Consider the following 25,909-nt stretch of genomic DNA (forward strand, 5'->3'; position numbering starts at 1 on the left):
TTTTAAATGGTTTAACCATGATAATTAAAATAACAAAAGTAAAACTAAGATTAAAACTATTCTATTCAAAATGCTGTGTTAAAGTCAGTGTGTAATGTTGTTGCCTTATAAAGGCAAGTAAAATACATTCACAAACTGTAGCATAGATGCCAAGATTCAAGTTTGTTCATGGCAAAAGATTATGTACACAGACACAATCATAAAGTATTCAGTTTAATACTGTTTAGAGATCAAATCTAGATTATATAATGAAGAACAAAATAAAACTTTATAAATGTAGTAAGTCTTTACGTACTCTTGTTTTATTAACGACGATCGCCAGTTCTAAAGGAAATTTATAATAAGATTAAACTACCATAATAAGAGAAAGAAAAACATGTTTTCGGCATTTTTTAAAAAAATATTCAACAAATGAATCTATTTTTACTTTTACTTTTTTCTTCAACCATCAATTAATGACGTCGAGCTTTGTGGATCTTTTCCAAAAGATAAAACTTACTATTCCTTCTTTTCATCGCCTTTTTTGTCTTCGCCTTTCTTGTCGTCTTTTTCTCGACAGGTGCCAGTTTACTCATATCAAGTCTGGCGTATTCAGACGGTGCAGGACGATTTTGGGCCAGGTTTTTTTAAGGGACATCTTTTAAATCAAGTGAGGAGTATAACTACAGAAAAAATACGTATATATTGTCATTACAAACATTGTTTTTTTCTATTATGTTTGAGCACTCTGGTTACAAAACAATCCATACAATGTGTAACCGTACATCCTGTGTCCCAAGTGCAGAGTCACCATTTTACTATGGTGATAGCCAGGAGGGCACATTGTTATACGCTTTGTATATACTTTATCATATATACATATGATGATAAAATATATATCCACAGCAGTTCGAGAGAGGGGAGGGACGTTCAGTTAATACGAGTAGTGAAATAGAGAGAGACGTTTACATCATTTTCTATCACCTTATTGTAAGCAAAACAGAAACAAAGTCGAGATTAAATATACGGTTTCTTAGCCCAATCGATAACACCCTTAAATTATGACAATGTGCCGGGTTTGTCTATTGCAGTCAGAGCGCTTATTAGAGACACTCGTCTAATATAAAATCAAGTTTCAATGAAGCAATTCGTATGTATTGTTTTCAAGTGTGTTTACAGGTCTTTGGGAATCATTACTTCTAAATAATAATAATTCTAAATATCGGGTGCTTTCACATAAGAGCAGTTTTTTTAAACCCCCTGCATAATCTCTATGATGCATTCAAAATCATCGCCATAATCCAAATAAAACAACATAAATGCACAAATTTTATTTATAAATAATAAATGACAAATATCCACAACAAACCGGATTTCCTTCTCTGTTTTTTCTATCGATGGAGGCATAAACAGGTGGTGGTGCTTTACTTGTTGATGGTTTATTTTCATCACTTGTTGATGGATTATTTACTGATTCATATTGATTACCAACAGATTCATAAGCATTTTCTCTAAGTTCTCCAGCCACTTCATAATGATTGGGTTGTGCATTATTAGCTCCTGCTAAAGCTTCAACACCATTTTCACCACTGCAACATTAACAACCATGATTAAATTTTGTACACGATATGGACAAAACGAAGAAAATATAGATACAAAATTAATACAACAGTTCGTACTGTACGAAAAAACAACAGTTTCTCTAACTTGCTCAAACCATGAAAATATTTTATTCAAAAGATGGGAAATAAAAAACACATTAACATCACATATTACACAAACAAAATTAAAATGAATAATTCTCTTACTGGTATCCTTTTTCTACAATAAACATAACACAAAAGTAGATACTTAATAATTTAGCATTATGATAACATATGATAACAAGATTGGAGCATTTTGATTGAGCATTGGATAGATTGAATTGAAAATTTCCATTAAGTCTAAGGCAAAGGTCGAGATGTTAATTGCATTGTGTGGCTAGAGCTAAAGTTTGTTATAAAAGAGCGATTTGCTTAAATTTTCGTTTAAGGATTTTTAGCATCTCAGGTAGCGCATGCAAATTGAACAGAAAGAGCTAATAGTATTTTAAACATAAATATGATTTTAAAGCATTGTAAATAAATTACCTTTCGTGTTGCAATCAGTAGATGAATATCTTGACAAATGGTTCAATGACAAATGCTAAAATAGCTACACAGAAATCAACTCAAATTATAATGTCAAAGAGATGAAAATGCTGACAGAATACTGAATGACAGAAATATCTATAAAAAAAAAAGATAATAATTGAAAAAAAGAACAAATCAAATGAAAGAGTGAAACTCAATCTTTTTACCTAGGTTGATAGTGAAATTCTTAACATCAAATCTTTGCCCAGTGTAAACTTTGCTTCACAACGATAAAAAGAACGATAAAAAAGGCAAATTTTGATGCCACGGATCAGGGTGAAGCAGTCTGAGTCCATAGAGCACGCGCAGTAGCTGATTTACAATTTGAGTACGATCACAATTTTAGACGGCCAAACTAGGACTAGCGTAAGAATGGACATGTCCAAATCACTTACAAACCAGCGCACAGCGCGCTAGTCAGTAAAAGTCCAGATTAGTGGAATTTTCCCACTAATTTGGTAACTAATGAGATTTTTGCCCGCTGCTTCATAAAGCAATTTACTTTATGAAAATTTTCATTTGTAAAAAAGACTTTTTTTACAATCTTGTACTATCGTGTACAAATTCAAGTCAATGGAAGATGAACATTGACAAGTCGTAAGTAATTCTGATTTACGTACAAAGTAGGATACTATCTCAAAAATTGATAAAAGTAAGATTTTAATTTTACCTGTGATGATAGTAAGATTTTTAACATCAGATAAATCATTTCCCAGTTTATTCTTTGCTTCACAACGATATGAACCAGCGTTATTGAAGTTGACAGATTGAATGATGTATGTCTTATTATTACTGATAACTGCACCATTATGATAAATAGTGTAGGTTGGTTCAGGATAACCATCTGATTCACAGGTTATTGTCACAGTTTGACCTTTTCTAACTGATATAGGACTGATGGTGATATTGGTTTCTTGTGGTGGATCTAAATAGAATTAACAAAATTCAATATTCTGTAAACGTTTATAATGAGATCTGAAATGCTGTCTTACAAACTTACAAGTAGCTTTCACTGTTACTTCAATAGATTTTTCATCTCTAAAACGTGGATCATTATAACTTTGTGCTTTACATGTGTAATTTCCACCATCATTCAATGTAACATTAGTGATTACTAATGTCTTATTTAAAACTCCAACATCACCAATTATGTTGTTATCTTTATCAAACCATGTGACATTAGCAGGAGGGATACCTCCTTCACCTCTACATACACATGATACATTATCACCTTCATTCAAAACCAGAGGAGTTGAACAATTAATTACCACTTTGGTTTCACTGAAATTAAAACAGAAAATATTCCTTTCTTAAATTAGTTATGAAAAGAAAATTAATAATGAGTATTCGTTAGTGTTAGGTGCATTTTCTTAGGAGTGTTGGATCGATGCCCTAACCAGTCACAAGCCAGCACAAAGCCCGCTTATCAGCGCTAAAACCAAATTAGTGGAAATTCTTTCCACTCAATTCGCATCCAATGAGATATTTGCTTAGTGAAAATCTTATTTGTAAAAAAGACTTTGATGTTGGAAAAGAACAACAAAATAACAATAATCACTCAAATTTCAAGATGTATATCAATCATAAATTTTGAAATTTTGAAAGTCAATCGCGTGACCGACTATACATAAAAAATTATGACTTATTATGAAGTCTAAAAAACTATCGTTGGTCTTCGAAGAACTATAAACAAATCATAGTCGTCTAAGGCTCTTGATAACCTATTTGATGAAGATATGCAATAGGCAAAGTTAACAGCTAGGTGACGACAGATGCATACGTAAGCACAGGACGCAGACAAAGGGGCATATGAGGAGTAGGCTTAAGAGTCAATCATAATTGGCAGAGGTAGTCTTTCAACACAACGAATCTAAATCTCGCCAACAAAAAAAAATATATAACTATCTTCATTGTTCAGCACAATCTTGTACTATCGTGTACAAATGGAATGAAACTGAACAGTCGTAATTTGTTCATGTACAATGTAGGATACTAGCCCAAAAATTGATGAAGTAAAATTTTAATTCTACCTCTGATGATAGTAAGATTTTTAACATCAGATAAATCATTTCCCAGTTTATTCTTTGCTTCACAACGATATGAACCAACGTGATTGAAGTTGACAGATTGAATGATGTATGTCTTATTATTACTGATAACTGCGCCATTATGATAAATAGTGTAGGTTGGTTCAGGATAACCATCTGATTCACAGGTTATTGTCACATTTTGACCTTTTTTTACTGACATTGGACTGATGGTAATATTGGTTTGTTGTGGTCGATCTGTAAATAATAAAATTAAATTCAATATTCTACACAAACGTTTATAATGAGATCTGAAATGCTGTCTTACAAACTTACAAGTAGCTTTCACTGTTACTTCAATAGATTTTTCATCTCTAAAACGTGGATCATTATAACTTTGTGCTTGTAACACCATCATTCACTGTAACATTAGTGATTACTAATGTCTTACTTACAACTCCAACATCACCAATTATGTTGTTATCTTTATCAAACCATGTGACATTAGCAGGAGGGATACCTCCTTCACCTCTACATACACATGACACATTATCACCTTCATCCACAACCAAAGGAGTTGAACAATTAATTACCACATTTAGTTTCACTGAAATTAAGAGGAGAAAAAATTCTTTCTTAAATTAGTCATGAAAAAGAAAATTAATAATGAGAATATTCGTCAGTGTTAGGTGTTTTTTTCTTAGGAGTGTTGGATCGATGCCCTAACAAGTCACAAGCCAGCAGAAAGCCCGTTCATCACTTGCTAAAAGTAAAAATTAGTGGAAATTTTCCACTAAACTGCTATCCAATGAGATTTTTGCATGAAACCACTGCATTAGTAAGCAATTTGCTTAGTGAAAATCTTATTTGTAAAAAAGACTTTGATGTTGGAAAAGAACAAGAACATAACAATAATCACTCAACTTTAAAGATGCATATTAATAATAATTTTTAAAATTTTGAAAGTCAATTGCGTGACCGACTAGACATAAACAATATTGACTTATTATGAAACCTAAACAACTATCGTTGGTCTTCGAAGAACTATAAACAAATCATAGTCGTCTAAGGCTCTTGATAGCCTATTTAATGAGGATATGCAATAGGCAAAGTTAACAGCTAGGTGACGACAGATGCATACGTCAGCGCAGCAGGCAGCAAAAAGGGCATTGATGCCTAAATGTCAAACGTTTATAATGAGATCTGAAATGCTTTCTTACAAAACTTACAAGTAGCTTTCACTGTTATTTCAATAGATTTTTCATCTCTAAAACGTGGATCATTATAACTCTGTGCTTTACATCTGTAAGTTCCACCATCATTCACTGTAACATTAGTGATTACTAATGTCTTACTTACAACTCCAACATCACCAATTATGTTGTTATCTTTATCAAACCATGTGACATTAGCAGGAGGGCTACCTCCTTCACCTCTACATACACATGACACATTATCACCTTCATTCACAACCAGAGGAGTTGAACAATTAATTATCACGTTTGGTTTAGCTGAAAACAAAAACAGAAAATTTTCAGTCAGTATTCAAAATAAAGAAAATGAATATATGGTGAAAGTAATTGATCAATAAAATCAAGTTGTTTTAAACATAGCAATCCCATTAGGAATTTAGGAAAGCAACATTTTACATAACTTCGATAAGTTTTATTGACTATAGGAGAGCAATTGCCATGGTGAATGGACTGAAACCAAATAAAAAACCACGAAACCCAAGATAAAACCGAGAAAAAAACTAACCAGAAAAAAACAAAGAAATAATCAAGATTTCGGAAAAGAACTGTTTTAGAATTAGAGCATTAACCTGAAAATTCTGAAAATAACTGTTTTAGAAATTTAAGACACAGCAAAACAAATTGATCAAATCCTCCAACCGTTTGACAGAGGAGTGCATATCAGGCAATGGCGCGTTGTCAAAGGTCGGTAGGTATGAAATTATTGATGCTTTAACTTGTAAGCAAGTAAACAATGAGAAATCATAAGTTGGATTATACATCCACTGTTCATACACATTTTTGGTAGGAGTGCATCACAACTCATTGATCGATACACATCCTGTAAAAGAAGAACTTGGTGGAGATGGTAAACCCATCTTTGTAGCCACAAATGACCTTTTCATTACATACATGTATGTTGTTTGTCAAATGGATGTTGAAACGTCTGAAATTAAGTGGATTGAACAAGCAAGAAATGCAAAGTCTAGCGTGGTTAATATCGAACGCAGTTAAAAATGCTGCATGAGACTGGTAAGTGACCTTTACCATCTTCATTGTAAGACTAGTCGCAAAATTCATAGAAACCATCGCTATGCTTCTGACCGTGTACTTGGTGTGGCAAATAGAAGATTGCCATTCATTGAAATCAACGAAAGTTCAGACAGTTGAAGTATAAAAAAGTGATGAAAGAACTTCATTGACTTATTTCACTTACTGATTTCACTTACGAAAGTTTGTGGCCAAGTCAAATAAGGATATTGGTAAAACGAATAAAAAGAGTAAAACGACGAGCGGAACATATATAAGTAAACAGGTATAACAAAAACAATTCAACATAGGAATAGTGGAGACAAAACAACAAAACAAATACTGAAGACATTATTGAAGCAAGCTGGCCATTGAACAACATGCAAGTCATACCAAATAGTGTTTTCATAACCTGTGCTTCCATTTGAATTACGCTGACTTGGAGTCTGAAAATGAGTTGAAAAGCCACGACATGGGCTCAAGGAAAAGAACGGTATTCAACATTATTTGTATTTCTTTTAAAGGCGACAAGGTGATTTTGGCTGATGAGTTGGATGAAAGCCTCGAAAAACTGTAAGCAATGAAGAAAACACACTACAAAAATAGTTCTTCGCCAGTTGTCGAGAAGATTTTCTCGAATTTAAGAGGTAAAGTTAAATTGGCAACGCTTAGTAAGGCACATAATTGTGTATCTTCAACACATGAAAAGAAAGAGTCAATATTTCTTTCAAATGAATTTTCAAAGAAATTATGAATTTAAGAAAATTGTTTTTATCTACAAACGAAACAGAGAGATCTCTTTTTGGACGTGCCAAGTACTCTGTATTCACAAGGTTAATAACAAGGTTAATAAGGTTAATACATAGTTATTAATTGGTTATTAATAACCAATACATGGTTATTACATGGTTATTAATTGTATTCATAATACGATGTTGTTAGATAAGGTCGTTATTGTTTGTAGTTGTTGGTTATAGCGCTGTGCTATCATTCTTTTTGTTTACTCTGTATTCCTTAGGTTTCAAGAGAAGAGCAACGCTTCAATTAATATTGAGAACAAAACTGCATGGTGCTTTTTAATGAGACGTCAAAGAGGTCGTTGAACACCTTGAAAAAGAATATTTTTCCTTTGACGAGACTATCCCGTTGAGTCACCTGAATTTTTTTTAGGTGCATGAGACAATTGCTTAAATTGTCCAGCAAAAGTGCGAAGATCATATCTTCATTTAATTCTTTAACATTAGAGTTGAATGTTTAAAGACTTCAACATCTAAACCAAATGACTTAAGGACTGATGTATCATATTTTGGGTCTCCACTTTGAGTATTGCCACTTATTGTTAAAATTGCATGAACTGCAAAAGCATTGTCAAATCTCCTAAAGGCCAACTCCGAAAAAGAAAGTTTGCAACGACACAATAACAGTTGTAAACGTTTCTTCGGCAAAATAATTCAGGCCAAGTTTCCCCCATTAAATACTCAGAACAATGCATACAATACAAGAAAGATTGAAATAATTAAAACTTACCAGCAACATAAACATTTACTTTTGATGAAGTAGCAGTAGAAGTTACAAGAGTAAATGTATATTCACCATTGTAACTTTGATTTAAATTATTCAGCAACAAAATTCCATGTTTAAAACTTTAAAACTTCAAATGTTAAAGGTGATGGAAAGTATTGGGGTGTTTCGCTATTAGCAAATATTCTTGCAATTTGTTGAGAGGAAGATGAACCACGAGGTGTAAAACTCCAAGCCCATAAAGTAATGTTTTCAGTAACATTAAATCTCCAAGTTATATCGTGAAAAGATCGAGGTAAAAATACAAATCTTTGACCATCAGGTGGAGATGTTATTGCTCCTGAAATTGAAATTTAGCTAATATCTATGACTGATAAAAAGATAGTTTAGGAAAAAAATACATCTTCTAATAATAAAACAAAAGTAATTGATGTTCTTAATTCAGGTTCTATTCAAAAATTGTGAATAAAAAAATAAACAAATTAAATATTACTACAACAGAAAATAAAAATACATCAAAAATCTTTTAAGTAAAAAAAAGAAATGGATATTTGAAGTTAAATACCTTTGGCAAGACCAAGAAATGTGATCAATGTAACAGTCGAAAATACTAAATTTGTCTTTACCATTTTCACTAAAAAATTAAGTGATGAATTTTAATGCTTATGATCTTTGAAAATAAAATCATGAGTTAACATGGTTAGTAAATATAGTCAGCGCTGCGGCCCATCTCAGGTACACAGAACTAAACATGGTGCATATCAAAATAGTAACTTTTACTCGTAAATGGGCAACATTTTGCGTAGCAATATGCTCCATTAATTCTACTACAGAAATATCTTTATCATTGCAGTACATTTTTTGTGTTTTAATTTTCTTTATAAAATAAAAACAGTAAAACATGTGCGCTGATTGGTAAAAGGCTGAGTTTGCATAAGCCTGGGTAAATCGATCGTAGCTCAACCACAATCAATCAAAGAGATTTTGCAAACCGTTCATTAATACACTTTGTGGAAAATTAAAACGCAAACCTCGAAAATCTTATGCAAACCTCAGAGATCTTTGTGAGAATACTCAAGAAGGTGCAAAACCTGCTTTGCACTGATCAGATCTCAAGTTCTCCAAAAGGTCTCCTCAGTTTACATAAACCTGTGCAAACACAGTAAACATTTTTCTTTCTTGACTTGATTGGGAAAGCATAAGATTAACATAAATACTGTTTCCTGAAGATTGTGAATCATTGGATACATTTACACCTTACATTACAATTATCCTATGTGACCAATGGCGTATCTTTCGTTCTGCTATGTAAATTATTCAAGAGATCACTAGATTGTGAAATTTACATGGCACAACCAAATTTGAGGGCTAACTTTCCTAATGTTCTTAACAGAATAAACTTGAAATTTAAATCATTTAACTATGTAATTAAAGTATTTCTGTCAATACACAAACTACAAAAGAAACATTGGTTATAGATGAGAATTGACATTGTTTTAGCAAAATGAACTTTAGGAAAAGACAGTTAGCTGAACAGGAAAGTAATTTTGTGTAATTCTTAAGTAATAGTGAACAGAAATTCTTCTTTATTCAACTAAAACACTTTACTTTCGAATGAATTTTTACCTTTTACTAACTGTTTGTAACTATGGCAACTGGAAGTTAGTTTAGTTTTCAATTCGGTCCACAGAAAAGCCCACAAGCATTTATTTATTACAGGATAAGAATTAATGTAGTTGCAAACTGTTTACGCATACTTTTACTATGTTTTAATGTTTTGTCTGTTGAATTTTCATACTATTGTCAATAAAGACTGTGTTATGTATACTGTGCTGATGACTGCCATACAATATAATCTAAGCATTCCATCCACATAAATAAGCCCAAGAAAGAGAGCATACAAAATTATATAAGTTCAAGGCTTATGGGCAAATGTTTACAGTATGATTCATGATAAAATATAGTGATTGCTAGACCCATGGAGGTAGGGTAACCCTAGCAGAAGGGTTACATTAGCAAGCAAGTTACCCAATGTCAAATTCTTTTACATGCAGCATTTACATGTGTGCTAAGGTAACCCTGAGGGTTAGGGTTTCCATATCAATTGATAAGGTTACCACTATAGTTGGATTATGATGTTTTTATTTCATAAACTATAAAAACGTTTGAGATAAGGTAATCCCTTTCAGTAGGGCTATGTTAAGATCATATCTACTCAAAATATTTGCATATCAGGAAAAATAAATTGCTTCCAAAGCATAAAATTATACACAAAATGTGCTACATGACTCTACAGAGACAAACAATAAAACTAGAACCCATCCACCATCTACAAGGAAGTTTTCGAGATGGCAAAGAAGATTTTCATTCTATGAATGTTAAGTCTTCATTGTGAATATAATATAATGAATATAATATAATGAAAATGAATTTGAAACAATTTTCAGAGGTCTTAGACTGAATTATGGATATTTATAAATATGCCTCAAGGAAGCCAAAATGTTTCATCTGCAATCATGTCTACAACATGCTGATGTTGCTGTCATTAATAGAAATACACAAACCTGTCAATGGTAGAGTCACCCTACACAAAAATATAGCCTTGCAAGTATGGTTACCCTATTCCCATGTAAACAGGCCTTTATTTGTTTGGTAAGGGGGTGTTTACATGAATCCAAAATGACGAAACGTGATGTCAAACCGTGTTTACATGGGAAATCAACACAACGATTGACATTTCGCGGGAATTTCGAAATTTGAAGATGGCGAACATAAACATTACAACAACCCTTTTTTTCTGTTGCTCCTGCGTTGATATAGCTTAACACTTGCATGAAACTAATTGTTGCTTTTCTTCGCACTCATTTTAGCCCATTTAGCCGCCTTATTTGCTCACGATCTTAAATTTGCCAGAAGACACTACGCTGGCGCATGCGTGCTTCGTCATTAATCATAATATTATTTCAGAATGAAACTCAATTCGCGTTTACATGAGATTAAAACTAAGTTTCAATCCGGAATGAAAATAGGATTGAACTCGATCCCGATCGAGTTGTCTTATTCCGGATTCATGTAAAGATACAAGAGAATTTCTTTTGAAATGGAATGAGTTCATTCCGGATCGAAAGTCATTCCGGATTCAAATAAATACCCCCTTACTAAACAATACAACAGGAAGTCCAAAAATATTTTCAAGAATGAAAGAAGAAATGAAACCCAACATACTCATTTAGTATGTAATGTAGTGTTTCGTCTTGGTCTTTTAAAATTATGAAATTCAAAATGCATCAAAATTCTTAAAAAGCTTTCTTTAAAGCGACGTTAAGGTAAAGAGATCTTCATCAAAGCATATCAATACCAAAAGCTGTTGTATTTAACGTATACACTTGTGTGTGTACCATATTATTAAAGATTTTCTCGAATTCAGACTAAAATTTGTCTTCCTTCACAAACACAATTTTAGTATTGGCTAATTTTTGTTCGGACCAAGAATTCTCGATGAGAGATTCGTTTCAATAGCGCCTGTCGAATTACATGAATATTTACGCCAAAACTTTACAGCAAAACAATATTTTCATTCAAGACAACAAGGACAAGTACGCTATTCCACTAAAAATACAGCAAAATGTAACATACCCATGTAATTTGGTTTTCTTCCGTGAGAATTTCAGAAAGACTCAATTTCCTGCTTCGCAACGTTTGACGTACGTGATGTCGTTGTTGATTATGCAGTTTTAATGGGCGTATTTCATATTTCTGTGCATATATTCACTCAATATATTCACTATGGTAATTCAATGGCGTATTTTTATTGAAATGATATAACTGGAATGCTAAGTGGTGATCATTGAACCAAAATACATTGAATAAAATAGATGTATTTAATCAGTGTGCCCCACCGTGAGCAGACTTTCTGAAAGTAAATTACCAAGCCAAGCTCCAAAACTTACTAAAATCAATAAAAAATTACCGAATTCGGAGATACAGTTGTTAAACAAATTCACAGGTTATGGCAAAAAATCAAACGACAAATGCTAAATACACAGAAATCAACTCGTTCTTACATCAACTAAAATCATGAAGTCAAAAGAGATGAAAATGCAACAGATGTATCTACGACTTATATTTACCGTTAAACTAACTGTAAATAAATCAAATTAAAAACATTGTTCAGTTTGTACCGGCCTAATTATGGATCAATACATTCAAGATCATTATCTATTAAATAGAAAGTATACATAGTCAAGCAACTTTGGTGAAAACCATTATTATTTTTAAGATGAACATGACATGAAATACAAAAAAAAGAATGATATTTGATCAACAAAAACAAACGAAAGAGTAAAATTCGTCCTTTTACCTTCGTTGACAGTGAGATTTTAAACTTTCCTGTTTAATCATGGCTTCACAACGATAAAAAAGAACAATAGAAAAGAAAAAAGTTGGTGCAACGAGACCAGACGGGACTTCGAGATGTGTAAGTGTGCATGGTCCTGCCCTGGCAAATCCAGCAGGCAGCACGCTAATTAGAAAATTCAGATTAGTCTAATTTTCCCATTGATTTGGCAACCATTGAAATTTTCATTATATAGTTTATATTTTTCTTACAACGGGAATCCGAGATGTATAAGCGTGGCCCAGCTGAACTGATCAGCTACAAGCTATATACACGTTTATCCATCAATATCATTTCGGATCAGTGGAAATTTTCCACTGAACTGCTATCCAATGAGATTTTGGATTAAACCGCTGCATTATTAACCAACTTGCTTAATGAAAATTTCATTTGTAAAAAGACTTTGATGTTGGAAACAACAACATAACAATAATAACTCAAATTTCAAGATGTATATTAATAATAATTTTGAAATTTTGATTTATAAAGTTAAAGTTATTGCTCTTGTTGTTTTAGCATTCAGATTGAGAATGAAATATCAAAACGTTAAAAGTTTTATTGTTACTCCCGGATGATGGAGGTTTTTGTATGTCTGGAGCATTGCGATATCAAACAGTTGGGATTCTCCAGTACATTTGTTTATATTTGAAGTATTAAGACTGTAAATTTTGTAAAGGTCCCCGCATTTTTGAGGCTCTCTTTGTGTTGTCGAACACCCCACTAACCCTGTATTAAAAACGAAACCGTACAAACTGTAAACAATTTTTGTTACGATTGGCGCTCCATAGTAGATCACTAAAGGTGTTCTTAACTATCCAACTATGGTCATCTCTTAACTAGATGGGTCTCAAGGCATTCCCTAATCAAAGACAAATTTTGAAATTTACGATTTAGGTTCATCAGAAATAAGATTTCGTGCTTTTCCAGAGCCTCTTCGTGATCCTGTTCTAAACAATTTGGTATACACAGGAAACAAGTCAGGAAGACAGGTGTATAGTAAGATAAATGGAAAATACTCATTCAAAAACAGTATTACCTTACACTGTTATCAAAAACAACTAATGAATGAGTCAGAATGACCAGTGTATTTTCTCATCCAAAAATGGCTTCCTTCTGGGAATCATAAAGTATTGGCAGCTCCAAAGGGAGGAAAAGATGCAAAATTCAAATCTTATCAGAAAATGTTCGTAAAAGCGCCATTGTGACTTTACAACATGGAAAATGTTTATAAACATATGTTTAGAATAAATTTATGATTTTCTTGAAAACAAATTACTGTTCTCATAATTTCTTCTTTCGTCGGCTATCTCGTACTCCGATTCATTATTTTTTTTGCAAAGATTCATAATTATCATTTTCGATATTCCTTTTCGATATGTCCAGTTCTTGATAAGTTGTATCAACTGTGTCATCCTTTGGTCTCAATGATTGATAATTGTCTTCTTTATTCATTTTCGATATGTCCAGTTCTTGATAAGTTTTATCAATTGTGTCATCCTTTGGTCTCAATGATTGATAATTATCTTCTTTATTATTAATTTTTGATAAATCCAATTCTTGATAAGTTGTATCAACAGAATTTTTCCTAACTTCAGATGGAGATTGAAATTGTTGACAATTTTTACAAAACAAATGTCGGCGATATTGAAAAACAATAGAAACCAAAATTCCAACGATAATTCCAGATGTTAAAGTTATTAAAATAATGTACCATTCTGTTTTGCACTGTTTTATTCTCTCTTTTTGGTCATCACAAAGAACGTTGTCTAGAGAAGAAGCATAGAACTTAAAAATATGGAAAAAAATCAAAAGAGTTCATCTGTATACAATACTAATATACATATGATAACAAGATTGGAGCATTTTGATTGAGCATTGGATAGATTGAATTGAACATTTCCATTAAGTCTAAGGAAAAGGTCGAGATGTTAATTGCATTGTGTGGCTAGAGAATGCTATAAAAGACTTACAAAGTAGCTTTCACTGTTACTTCAATAGATTTTTCATTTGTAAAACGTGGATCATTATAACTCTGTGCTTTACATCTGTAATTTCCACCATCATTCAATGTAACATTAGTGATTACTAATGTCTTACTTACAACTCCAACATCACCAAGTATGTTGTTATCTTTATCAAACCATGTGACATTAGCAGGAGGGATACCTCCTTCACCTCTACATACACATGATACATTATCACTTTCATTCACAACCAGAGGTGTTGAACAATTAATTACCACATTTGGTTTCACTGAAATTAAAAACAGAAAATATTCCTTTCTTAATTTAATTATGAAAAAGAAAATTAATAATGAGAGTAGTCGTCAGTGTTAGGTGTATTTTCTTAGGAGTGTTGGATCGATGCCCTAAAAAGTCACAAGCCAGCAGTAAGCCCGCTCATCACTCGCTAAAAGTCCACATCAGTGGAAATTTTTCACTAAACTGCTATCCAATGTGATTTTTGCATTAAACCGCTGCATTATTAACCAATTGCCTTAATGAAAATCTTCTTTGTAAAAAAGACTTTGATGTTGCAAAAGAACAACAAAATAACAATAATCACTCAACTTTCAAGATGTATATTAATAATAAATTTTGAAATTTTGAAAGTATATGGCGTGACCGACTAGATATAAATAATATTGACTTATTATGAAGCCTAAACAACTATCGTTGGTCTTCAAAGAACTATAAACAAATCATAGTCGTCTAAGGCTTTTGATAACCTATTTAATGACGATATGCAATAGGCAAAGTTAACAGCTAGGTGACGAAAGATGCATACGTCAGCGCAGCAGGCAGAAAAAGGGGCATATGAGGTGTTGGCTTAAGTGTCAATCATAATTGGCAGTGGTAGTCTTTCAGCACAAAGAATCTAAATCTCGCCAACAAAGAAAAATATATAACTATTTTCATTGTTCAGCACAATCTTGTACTATCGTGTACAAATGGGATGAAACTGAACAGTCGTAATTTGTTCATGTACAATGTAGAAGACTAGCCCAAAAATTGATGAAGTAAAATTTTAATTCTACCTCTGATGATAGTAAGATTTTTAACATCAGATGAATCATTTCCCAGTTTATTTTTTGCTTCACAACGATATGAACCAGCGTTATTGAAGTTGACAGATTGAATGATGTATATCTTATTATTACTGATAACTGCACCGTTATGATAAATAGTGTAGGTTGGTTCAGGATAACCATCTGATTCACAGGTTATTATCACATTTTGACCTTTTTTTACTGACATTGGACTGATGGTAATATTGGTTTGTTGTGGTGGATCTGTATAGAATTAACAAAATTCAATATTCTGTAAACGTTTATAATACGATCTGAAATGGTGTCTTACAAACTTACATATAGGCTTTACTTGTATTTCAATGGATTTTTCATCTCTATAATCTGTATCATCATAACTTTGTGCTTCACATTTGTAAATTCTTCCACCATCATTCACTGCAACATTAGTGATTACTAATGTATTACTTACAACTCCAACATCACCAATTATGTTGTTATCTTTATCAAACCATGTGACATTAGCAGGAGGGTTACCTCCTTCACCTCTACATACACATGACACATTATCACCTTCATTCACAACCAAAGGATTTGAACAATTAATTACCACATTTGGTTTCACTGAAGTTAAAAGTAAAAAATATTTTTCACTTAAATTAGTCATGATAATAGTTGGTTTCACTAAAAATAGGAAGACAAATTGCAGTATAATCGGGCAAATTTGAGTAATCGAGTAACAGAAAGGTGACAACTCTCATCACGCTGAATACGTCGTTATAGGCTATCAAAAACATGTTTACTGTCAAAAGAATTCTCGTTCGTATAAAATGTTTGATATAAATCATATTGTAGTTTTATTAATTTTCAAATGAGAAATATAAATTTCTAAAAATGGTAAAAATGCAAAAACACAAAAATTAGACAAAGTTGCAATAAAAACTCTCGCTTTAGACATCAAAGATGTCCGTCAAAAACAAAACCTAGATTGTTTGCTGATGATACAAACATAACTGGTTTTGACGATTCCATAGCTCATTTAGAAAATCTTTAGATAATGGCTATAACGTCGCAAAAAATGATTGGCTGGAAACAAATGTTAAAAAATATTTCTAATCTTTAAGTAAATAAAAAAGTTGAAAACACAAACGTATCAAGAATGGTCAAAAATGGTCGACATAAAACATACTGTAATTTGGTTAATCTTCAAATGAGCAATATAAATTCCTAACTGATAAAAATGTTAAATAGCTAATAAAAAATAGGGATGACTTACTTGCAACAAAAACTCTGACTGTAGATATAAAAGCAATACCATCTTTTCTTCTAAATTCAAACTCATAAGTTCCATCATAACTATGAGTGATATTTCTTAATTGCAGCGTTGAAGGTTTGTAGACGTCATAATTTGGAAGAATTGGTGCACTGGTCTTTAGTACATTAGAGTTTTCAATGACAGTGGCCAAAAGTGCTTTTGGTGAACCATCATTACTACCAGTGAATTGCCAATTTCTAAATTGCAAATCACTTTCATTATCATTAAATGTCCACGTTATATTGTGTGTTTCTCCAGGTAGAAATGTAAAACTTGTTCCAGGGGGAGGTGATTGAATTACTCCTATGACAAGAAATGAAGATAATTGAATAAAAATAGGTACGTAATACGTACAAATGATTTTGAATATAAATCAAATGTTTATTCAACGTACATAAAACTATACGAGAAGTTCATAAGAAATTTTACGAAAACATCTCTACTTAAGTTCAAAGGTTATTTAATTTCTTAATAACCAAAATAAGTTAAAAAACTAAGTCAAAAATTAACAATAACAATAATTTTGCATTATTTCTTTTTCATGAAATCCATTCATGAAGTCCAGAATGAAAAGTATAACCTGGGAGGTAGCTATTGTGGATGTGTATGGTGGTCATGAATAAAGACATAGAGGGAAAAGCAAGAAAAGGTTTTAACTGTTAAGCTCAACGCTGAGAGGTCAGTAGCAGAGGATGCTGTAACAAGTACATCTATATGTGTATCTGTAAGAACCTTATTGATCAAAACTGAAAAAAGATAAACATTACTCTGACCTGGTATAAAAAAACAGCAACCAGTTTCCAACTGTAATGTATTTGAGAGAAATTAAGAAAACCCTACAGTCCCGGATTCCCCCCCAAAATTGTGAAATTGATAAAAAAGTTTTTTAAAGAGATAAGCAAGTTTTTTTCCATTAAATTAAAATTGAGCTGAATGATTGGAAAATGTGTGACAACATCAAGACCAAATGTGATCTTTTACTTACAATAAAAAATAAGCAAAATACTACAGAAGTAACTAAAATACTACAGAAGTAATTAGAAGAAAAAGCAAGAAAAGATTTTAACTGTTAAGCTCAACGCTGAGAGGTCAGTAGCAGAGGATGCTGTAACAAGTACAAACAAACAAACAAACAACATTTGTATACCGGCCAGTATTAATCCCCGCCAGGGGGGTTGACCGGTCCATGAATTTTTCCACGCCAAACGTTTCTATCTCTCGCCATACTTCTCGTTATACCCATCGCCTTCATATCACTGTTCACAGCATCCATCCATCTCTTTCTCGGTCTACCTCGTTTGCGGACTCCATGAACATTCATATACAACGTTCTACGAATTTCAGCACTTTCTTCCCTCCTTTCCACATGCACAAACCACCTCAAACGCTGGCGCCTTACCCAATTCTCGATACACTCAACACCAACTCTTTCTCTAATCTCTTCACTTCGAATCCTATCCATCAACGTTACACCACACATCATCCTAAGCATTCTCCTTTCCGTTGACGCCAATCTCCTCAGGTCCTCTGCTTTCGGCGCCCAACACTCTGCTCCATATCCCAAAACACTTCTAACACATGCCTTATACAATTCTCCCTTCTGCTTCAACGAAGTCGACTTTCCGCACAACATTCCCGACAACTCTAAAACTCCACCACGCTGCTTGAACTCTGTTCCTCACCGCTTGCTCGCACCTCCACCATCATTTAACACATCGCCCAGATATTTAAACTCCGATACACCTTCCAAACTCACGTCACCCAGTTCAAACCGTTCAATCGCGCCTCGCCCACCACTTCGACCGTCCCGCACTCAAAATCAGTTCTTGTCAATGGACATTTATCCTTCCTGCATTTCCCATTCCATTATCATTCCACTCTTTCCACCACACATGGCCATTTATCACTGTCCTTCCTCCACCTTCCTCGAGCATCTGCCCTTCGTCTTTGCCTCATTCACTTTCAGTCCTTGACTTCTATTGCCGTTTTCCATTCTCGGTACCATTCCATGACTTTCGCTTCGACTCCGCCACCAAGACAATGTCATCTGCATACAACAAACACCAGCATCCCTCTTCTCACTTCCCTCTGTCAGTACATCCATCACACAAGCAAACAGTAACGGCGACAAGACTGAACCTTGATGAACACAACTTTACCTCAAAACACCAGATCTAACACCTTCCTCCGTAACCACCGCCTCTACACCTTCATAAGTCTCCATAACTGCCCGAACCATATTCTCTGTCACACCTTTCTTACGCAGCGCGTATTCGATCACCTTTCTCGGAACTCTATCAAACGCCTTCTCCAAATCTACAAACACCATATACAACTGTTCTCCTTTCTCCTTCCTCCACACTCACCATCCGTCTTCCTTCCCCTCCATACTGCTCTTCCCCATCCGAACAACTTCCTCAACCTTCTTTCCACTTCTCTACTATCTTCAACGCATGCCCATCAGCTTAATAGTCCTGTAATTCCATACCGTCGCTGCCCTTTTCCTTTGTACAGCGGGACCACTCTTTCTCCATGTACTCGGCATCTTTGAGCCCTCAAAACCTCGTTCGCTACATTACACAACTCTCATAGTTTATTGTCCAACATTTCGCTACCCACTTCACTCGGTCCCGTCGCCTTTCCTTTCACTTCATCTTGCAGAGCCGCCGCCACCTCATCAACAGTCACTATTTCCGGCCCCAAAACTTCATCCGCTTCAACTTCTCCATTCCACTCATTCTACATTCATCAAACGGTCACAGTACGCCCTCCACACTTCTAACCTGTCTTCCAATAACACCTTCAACTCCCCATCGTGGTTCTGCACGCCAGGAGCCCCAAATATCGTTCCTCTCCTTCTTGCTCCTTCTAGCCGTTCTAAACCTTTTCGTCCTTTCTCCTGCATTTTACGAGCTCTTTCTGATGCTGCTTTCTATCGTTTTAGCCACCTCCTTTCGCGCCTTTTCTTGAACCGGATGTAATCGATCCTATCTGCTTCAGTCCGCGACTTTCTCCAACTTTTTAAATGCCAACTTCTTCGCGCCAATCACTTCGCTGACTCGTTGATCCACCACCATGCCTGTTCTTCTTACACCGCCTTTACTTTCCATACTTCTCCGCTGCCTTTACCCTTCTCCAGCGTCATCGTCCTCCACCGTCTCACCTCAACATTCAATGTCGCAATTTCGTCACGGAAACACTGCTTCCTTCATTCGATCAGTAACTTCCGCCAGCCTGCCTTTACCCTCAACCTTTCTCCTCTTCCTTCCTGATTCTCCAGTCCATGACCAGCAGCTTGCGTCACATTCTTCTCCTGCAATCACTTTGCATCCTTTACGTTTTCCTCTCTTTTCATTCCAGTATAATCCACCACCGTCCTACTGTCACCAGATTCATACGTCACAAGCTTGCTTTCTTCCTTTATAAACCACGTATTCACTACCACCATCCCACAACTCGCTGCTAACTCCAATATCGCCTCGCCTTCAGCATTCATATCACCAACTCCAAAACCACCATGCGCACAGTATCCTTTTTACGCTTCCACATGACCGTTCCAATCACCAAGCATCACACATCGCCCTCTAATGTCTGCTCACTGCATACGCTGTCGTAGAACTTTTCCTTCTCCTCCGCACTTCGTCCAACCTGCGGAGCATACACCACAACGAAACTCACAACTTCGACCTCAATAACTACATCAACTCTCAGGACTCTGTCCGAAACTCTCTTCACTGCTACAACCGACTTCGCCCAATCCTCTCTTATCGCAAAGCCAACACCATTCGTGCCACTTCCGTTTCCCTTCCAAAACCACTTAAATCTCGCTCCATTATCTTCACCCTTTACCTTCACCTTTTACCTTCCACACACATCAATTCCTTCATTCAACATGTCCGCCACTTCTGCACTCCTTCCCTTCATTGTCCCAACGTTCACTGTGCTTACCCGAAGGGTGACACTTCCACCAACATTCGATCCAGAGATTCTTCGCACCCCCTGCCCACTGAAGGGCTGCCGGGGACTGGGGGCCATATCCTCTTTTCCAAAGTTCATGAATTTTGTTGGAGCAAAAGTTTTACGGTAGGATGCCCTTCCTTACACCAACCCCTTTTAGTCGTCTTTTACGACACGCAGAGGATACGTTGGCGCAATTCTAAGCCGGCAATCACATGGCAAATGCTGTAACAAGTACCTGTCTACATGTATCTGTAAGAGCCTTATTGATCAAAACTGAAAAAGATAAACATTACTCTGACCTGGTATAAAAAAACAGCAACCAGTTTCCAACTGTAATGTATTTGAGAGAAATTAAGAAAACCCTACAGTCCCGGATTCCCCCCCAAAATTGTGAAATTGATAAAAAAGTTTTTTAAAGAGATAAGCAAGTTTTTTCCATTAAATTAAAATTGAGCTGAATGATTGGAAAATGTGTGACAACATCAAGACCAAATGTGATCTTTTACTTACAATAAAAAATAAGCAATACTACAGAAGTAACTAAAATTTTTAAATCCCAAAAAGTGGTGGATTTTGAAAACTTAATGGAAAAAGAATATCAAACTGAATGATTGAGGTCAATTTCCAATTAACAGAAGATTTAGTGTGTTGGTATATGTGAGTGCAGTCATCAGCATTTAAAAATTGTTCACACATTGGTATGAGCATCAAATGATAAATTATAGCTGGCATATAAATATAATTTAGACTTATGATTGCACTATAGCCACATAAAGTAACATATTTTATAATGGTGAAACACATTTGTCATTATTGTACAAGCACAGGGCTATTAATATTTTAATTTTACCACAAAAAATGTTTGCTGCCTTAGTATGAATGAAATATTCTTACTTCTCTGCTAAAAAGCCATTATGTGCAAATATTTATAGAATGTAAAGAACATTCTTTGTCTTCTAAAATACTGCAAGGTATTGCTTTTAAATTATTTCATTCAATGCAGAACTGCAATGATTATTTTGTACACATAATGCAGACTTAAGACTTTTTCAGTCAATTTAGCTTAAATTTCTAAGCAAATTCCACTTTTTTTATTTCACAAATACAAACATTTACTCCCTTAATAGTCAATAAAATTAATAAATACCTTGACAACTTAAAATCCACTTGAACAAAACAAATGACAGGAAACCAAACTTTGCCATCTTGTATTCTGTCTATAAGAGTTAAGATGAAGATATGACTTAAGTCAAACCACAGAACTACTATGCAGTAATATATGATGTATTCCTTCATATTTTATGTATATTTTTGATTTCCTATAATCAATATTGAAGGAAACAAGAGCATCAGTAAAAACTTACAAAAGTTTCGTTCGAAAACATTGTGTTTATACATCGTGTTGTAGTTTGCAAAAGTGTACTAACGTACTTTCCACTATGATACATCTCAGACAACTCTTAATTCCACAGGAAATTCCGTGAAATGTCAATAAAATTATTTACAAATGAACTGAACAGTCAATATTTGATAACATTTTAAATGATTCACTTTACCTTAAACAGTACTGAAGTAACTAAGCTTGTGAAAAATCTTCTCGTATTTCTTAAATAAACCAGCTAATTTTCCTTATTTCACTTTATTTCCGGGTCTCAAGTTGTGCAAATATTTATATAAGTAATGAAAAGAATGTAAACGCCGTGACAACGCTGTCATATGTAACAGAGCGATCATATTTTATCAAAACCTTTCTCATGACAAGCCACACAAATTGCCCAGAGTTGTTTTAAAAACAGAATACCAGCCACACAATCTTTATTCTGTAATTTCATCCTTACATATGACTTAATGGTGTTTTTAGATGAATGTATAAATTATGAAAGCATACTTCGACACGCTGTGCCAATATCCATTTCCTAGTTGATTACAATGCTCTTGAAGACGGTGAGCATCCACAAGTGGATTTGTAAGAAAATCATTGTGAAAAATAACATCTGTATAAATCGCTTTTGCTGAAATATTCTTAGTAATTTTCACAATTTTAATGCACAATTTAAAATTTCTTATATTTTGTCTACAAAGAATTCCAGTTAGGAGGGGGGGGGGACTTTGGAATCGCCAGGGGCCCTGGGAAAGCTTGATCCGCCCCCCTGCTAACCCTATCTATCTTACCAATGATCTTATCCTGCAGTCTTTAGCTGAAAATACCAAACGTGACTAGATTGAGAATGTTCTTGACGAGTCCCAGGGGGCATGCATCACTGAGAAATTTTTGATTTCGTTAAACAGTGAATCAAATGACAAATAACCAAGTTGTCCTTTAACTTTTACCACTTCAACCCAAGCAAATTTAATTCAGATGGTTGGACTGCAAAATTCTGTTTTGCAAAGGACTGTACATGGATGACGTCAGACGACTTTGCTCTTTTTAATCGGGTATATTAGAAGTTAAAATTGTTTAAAAAAGAGCAAATACCATGGTGAATGGTTAAAATAATAACGCAATAGTTCTTAAAAGAACTGTTGAAAGCAGAACACTAACCAAACAATTCTAAAAGAACTGTTTTTAAAGCTGAAAGACACTATGCATTTCGGCAGACTACTCATCAGACAAAAAACACCAAAATAAAAACTTACAGGGAATATACACATTTACTTTCTTTGTGTGTCAGCAGTATTAGCTACGACAGTAAATGTGTAAACACCGCTGTTTGATCGACATTCTTTAACATCAGAGTTGCAGGTTTAAAAACTTGAAATGCTAAAGGTGGTGAATCATATCGCGGTTCACCATTACCAGTTATCGTTGCAAGTCGTTGTGCAGCAGTAGAACTACGAGGGATAAAGGACCAAACACGTGCAATTATGGATGAGGTAACATTAAATCTCCAAGTTATATTGTGAGAAGATTCAGGTAAAAATAGAAATCTTTGACTAACCAGGTGGAGTTATTATTGAACCTAAATTTATCAATTGGATATTGCTACATCAAAATTAAATCATTTGTGGAAAAAACATAGATGCACAGAATTGAAGTTTTTGTTATTGGTCACAAATACCAAACATTTCTGCAATTGATGGAACGGCTGTGAATATTGTCCACTGATGAGCATAATTGAGATATTTGTTTGCTGAAAACTACCATTGATGTTTATGGAATTGAAGCATTGTTTACACGAAGCAAGGATAGCACTATCCATTATGCAGTGACTCACACGTTAAAATTTTGTTCACTGAATTGTTTTAAATTGCAGTTTGCTGTCTTCCTAGAAATTTTTAAATTAAAAAATTGCTATTACCGCCCAAGCTTGCTGAAACAAAGCCACTCAATGTTAGTTTGTCTTTGAGGGTAGGTCAAATCTCACATCTACAGTAGACACGAAAATAAAGAAGCAAAAATATAATAATGATCACGAAATTGTTTTATTCGTAAACATCCCTTACACTAATGCATATGAAATGATTCAATCGTAAAGAAGCAATTTAAAGAGTTTTCCATCACACTCCTTGACATTGCTTGATTTTTCTATCTAATTTCTACACTTAATTTCTATGTAAATAAAAGTTTAAATGGTTTAACCATGATAATTAAAATAATCAAAGTTAAACTAAGATTAAAACAATATTCTATTCAAAACGCTGCGTTAAAGTCAGTGTGTAATGTTGTTGCCTTATAAAGGCAAGTAAAATACACATTCACAAACTGTAGCATAGATGCCAAGATTCAAGTTTGTTCATGGCAAAAGATTATGTACACAGACACAATCATAAAGTATTCGGTTTAATACTGTTTAGAGATCAAATCTAGATTATATAATGAAGAACAAAATAAAACTTTATAAATGTAGTAACAGTCTCTACGTAGTCTTGTTTTATTAACGACGATCGCCAGTTCTAAAGGAAATTTATAATAAGATTAAACTACCATAATAAGAGAAAGAAAAACATGTTTTCGGCATTTTTTAAAAAAATATTCAACAAATGAATCAATTTTTACTTTTTTCTTCAACCATCAAAGAATTACGTCGAGCTTTGTGGATCTTTTCCAAAAGATAAAACTTACTATTCCTTCTTTTCATCGCCTTTTTTGTCATCACCTTTCTTGTCGTCTTTTTTCTCGACAGGTGCTAGTTTACTCATATCAATCCTGGCGTATTCAGTTGGTGCAGGACGATTTTGAGCCGGGTTTTTTTAAGGGACATCTTTTAAATCTACAGAAAAAATACGTATATATTGTAATTACAAACATTGTTTTTTTCTATTATGTTTGAGCACTCTGGTTACAAAACAATCCATACAATGTGTAAACGTACATCCTGTGTCCCAAGTGCAGGAGTCACCATTTCACTATGGTGATAGCCGGGAGGGCACATTGTTATACACTTGGTATATACTTTATCATATATACATATGATAATAAAATATATGTAGTTTTTAATCATGGTAAATGATCTAATAAACCCGTGACGTTAAATAAATTTCATAGCAGTTCGAGGAAAGGGAGGGACGTTAAGTTGATACGAGTAGTGAAATAGAGAGAGACGTTTACATCATTTCTATCACCTTATTGTGAGCAAAACAGAAACAAAGTCAAGACTAAATATACGGTTTCTTAGCCCAATCGATAAAACAATTTAAATTATGACAATGTGCCGGGTTTGTCTATTGCAGACTGAACGTTTATTAGAGACACTCGTCTAATATAAAATCAAGTTTCAATGAAGCAATTCGTATGTATTGTTTTCAAGTGTGTTTACAGGTCTTTAGGAATAAATTACTGCTAAATAATAATAATTCTAAATATATGGGTGCTTTCACATACGAGCAGTTTTTAACCCTCCCTGCATAATCACATGATGCATTCAAATTAATCATCACCATAATCCAACTAAAACAAAATAAATGCACAAATTTTATTTCTAAATAATAAATGACAAATATCCACAACAAACCGGATTTCCTTCTCTATTTTCTCTATCCATCGAGGCATAAACAGGTGGTGGTGCTTTACTTGTTGATGGTTTATTTTCATCACTTGTTGATGGATTATTTACTGTTTCATATTGATTACCAATAGATTCATAAGCATTTTCTCTAAGTCCTCCAGTCTCTTCATAATGATTGGGTTGTGCATTATTAGCTCCAGCTAATGGTTCAACACCATTTTCACCGCTGCAACATTAACAACCATGATTAAATTTTGTACATGATATGGACGAAACGAAGAAAATATAGATATAACATTAATACA

At 34.0% G+C, this 25,909-nt stretch overlaps 1 protein-coding gene and 2 long non-coding RNA genes across 5 annotated transcripts in view; all 3 read right to left on the minus strand.

The window, feature by feature from the left end:
* Positions 1–25,909, minus strand: part of LOC124452309 (hemicentin-1-like) — a 275,710-nt gene that overhangs the window by 49,415 nt on the left and 200,386 nt on the right. Inside the window, exons 15-16 of the mRNA XM_047002889.1 lie at positions 15,731–16,007; positions 15,695–15,697 (exon numbers count right to left, since the gene is read on the minus strand). Of these exons, the coding sequence (XP_046858845.1) occupies positions 15,695–15,697; positions 15,731–16,007 (280 nt within the window). The remainder of the gene's footprint in view (positions 1–15,694; positions 15,698–15,730; positions 16,008–25,909) is intronic.
* LOC124451732 lies at positions 49–4,576 on the minus strand. Of its 2 annotated transcripts, XR_006950631.1 has the most exons (5): positions 4,514–4,576; positions 4,181–4,435; positions 1,349–1,568; positions 500–662; positions 49–324 (listed from the first exon to the last, which is right to left on the minus strand). It is a non-coding gene; the product is annotated as an uncharacterized LOC124451732 (long non-coding RNA). The 2 variants fall into 2 exon arrangements; XR_006950632.1 differs by lacking the exons at positions 49–324; positions 500–662; positions 1,349–1,568 and adding an exon at positions 3,421–3,431.
* The window catches only part of LOC124451726, a 32,511-nt gene continuing 30,607 nt past the window's right edge, over positions 24,006–25,909 (minus strand). Inside the window, exon 4 of one of the 2 annotated variants that reach the window (XR_006950622.1) lies at positions 24,006–24,025. This is a non-coding gene — a long non-coding RNA (uncharacterized LOC124451726). Of the gene's footprint in view, positions 24,026–24,059; positions 24,553–25,909 lie in introns of those variants that run through there. The other variant, XR_006950620.1, reaches the window with a different exon arrangement.

This window comes from Xenia sp. Carnegie-2017, unplaced genomic scaffold (genome assembly GCF_021976095.1).
Source record: "Xenia sp. Carnegie-2017 unplaced genomic scaffold, XeniaSp_v1 HiC_scaffold_24, whole genome shotgun sequence".
NCBI classification, from domain to species: Eukaryota; Metazoa; Cnidaria; class Anthozoa; order Malacalcyonacea; family Xeniidae; genus Xenia; species Xenia sp. Carnegie-2017.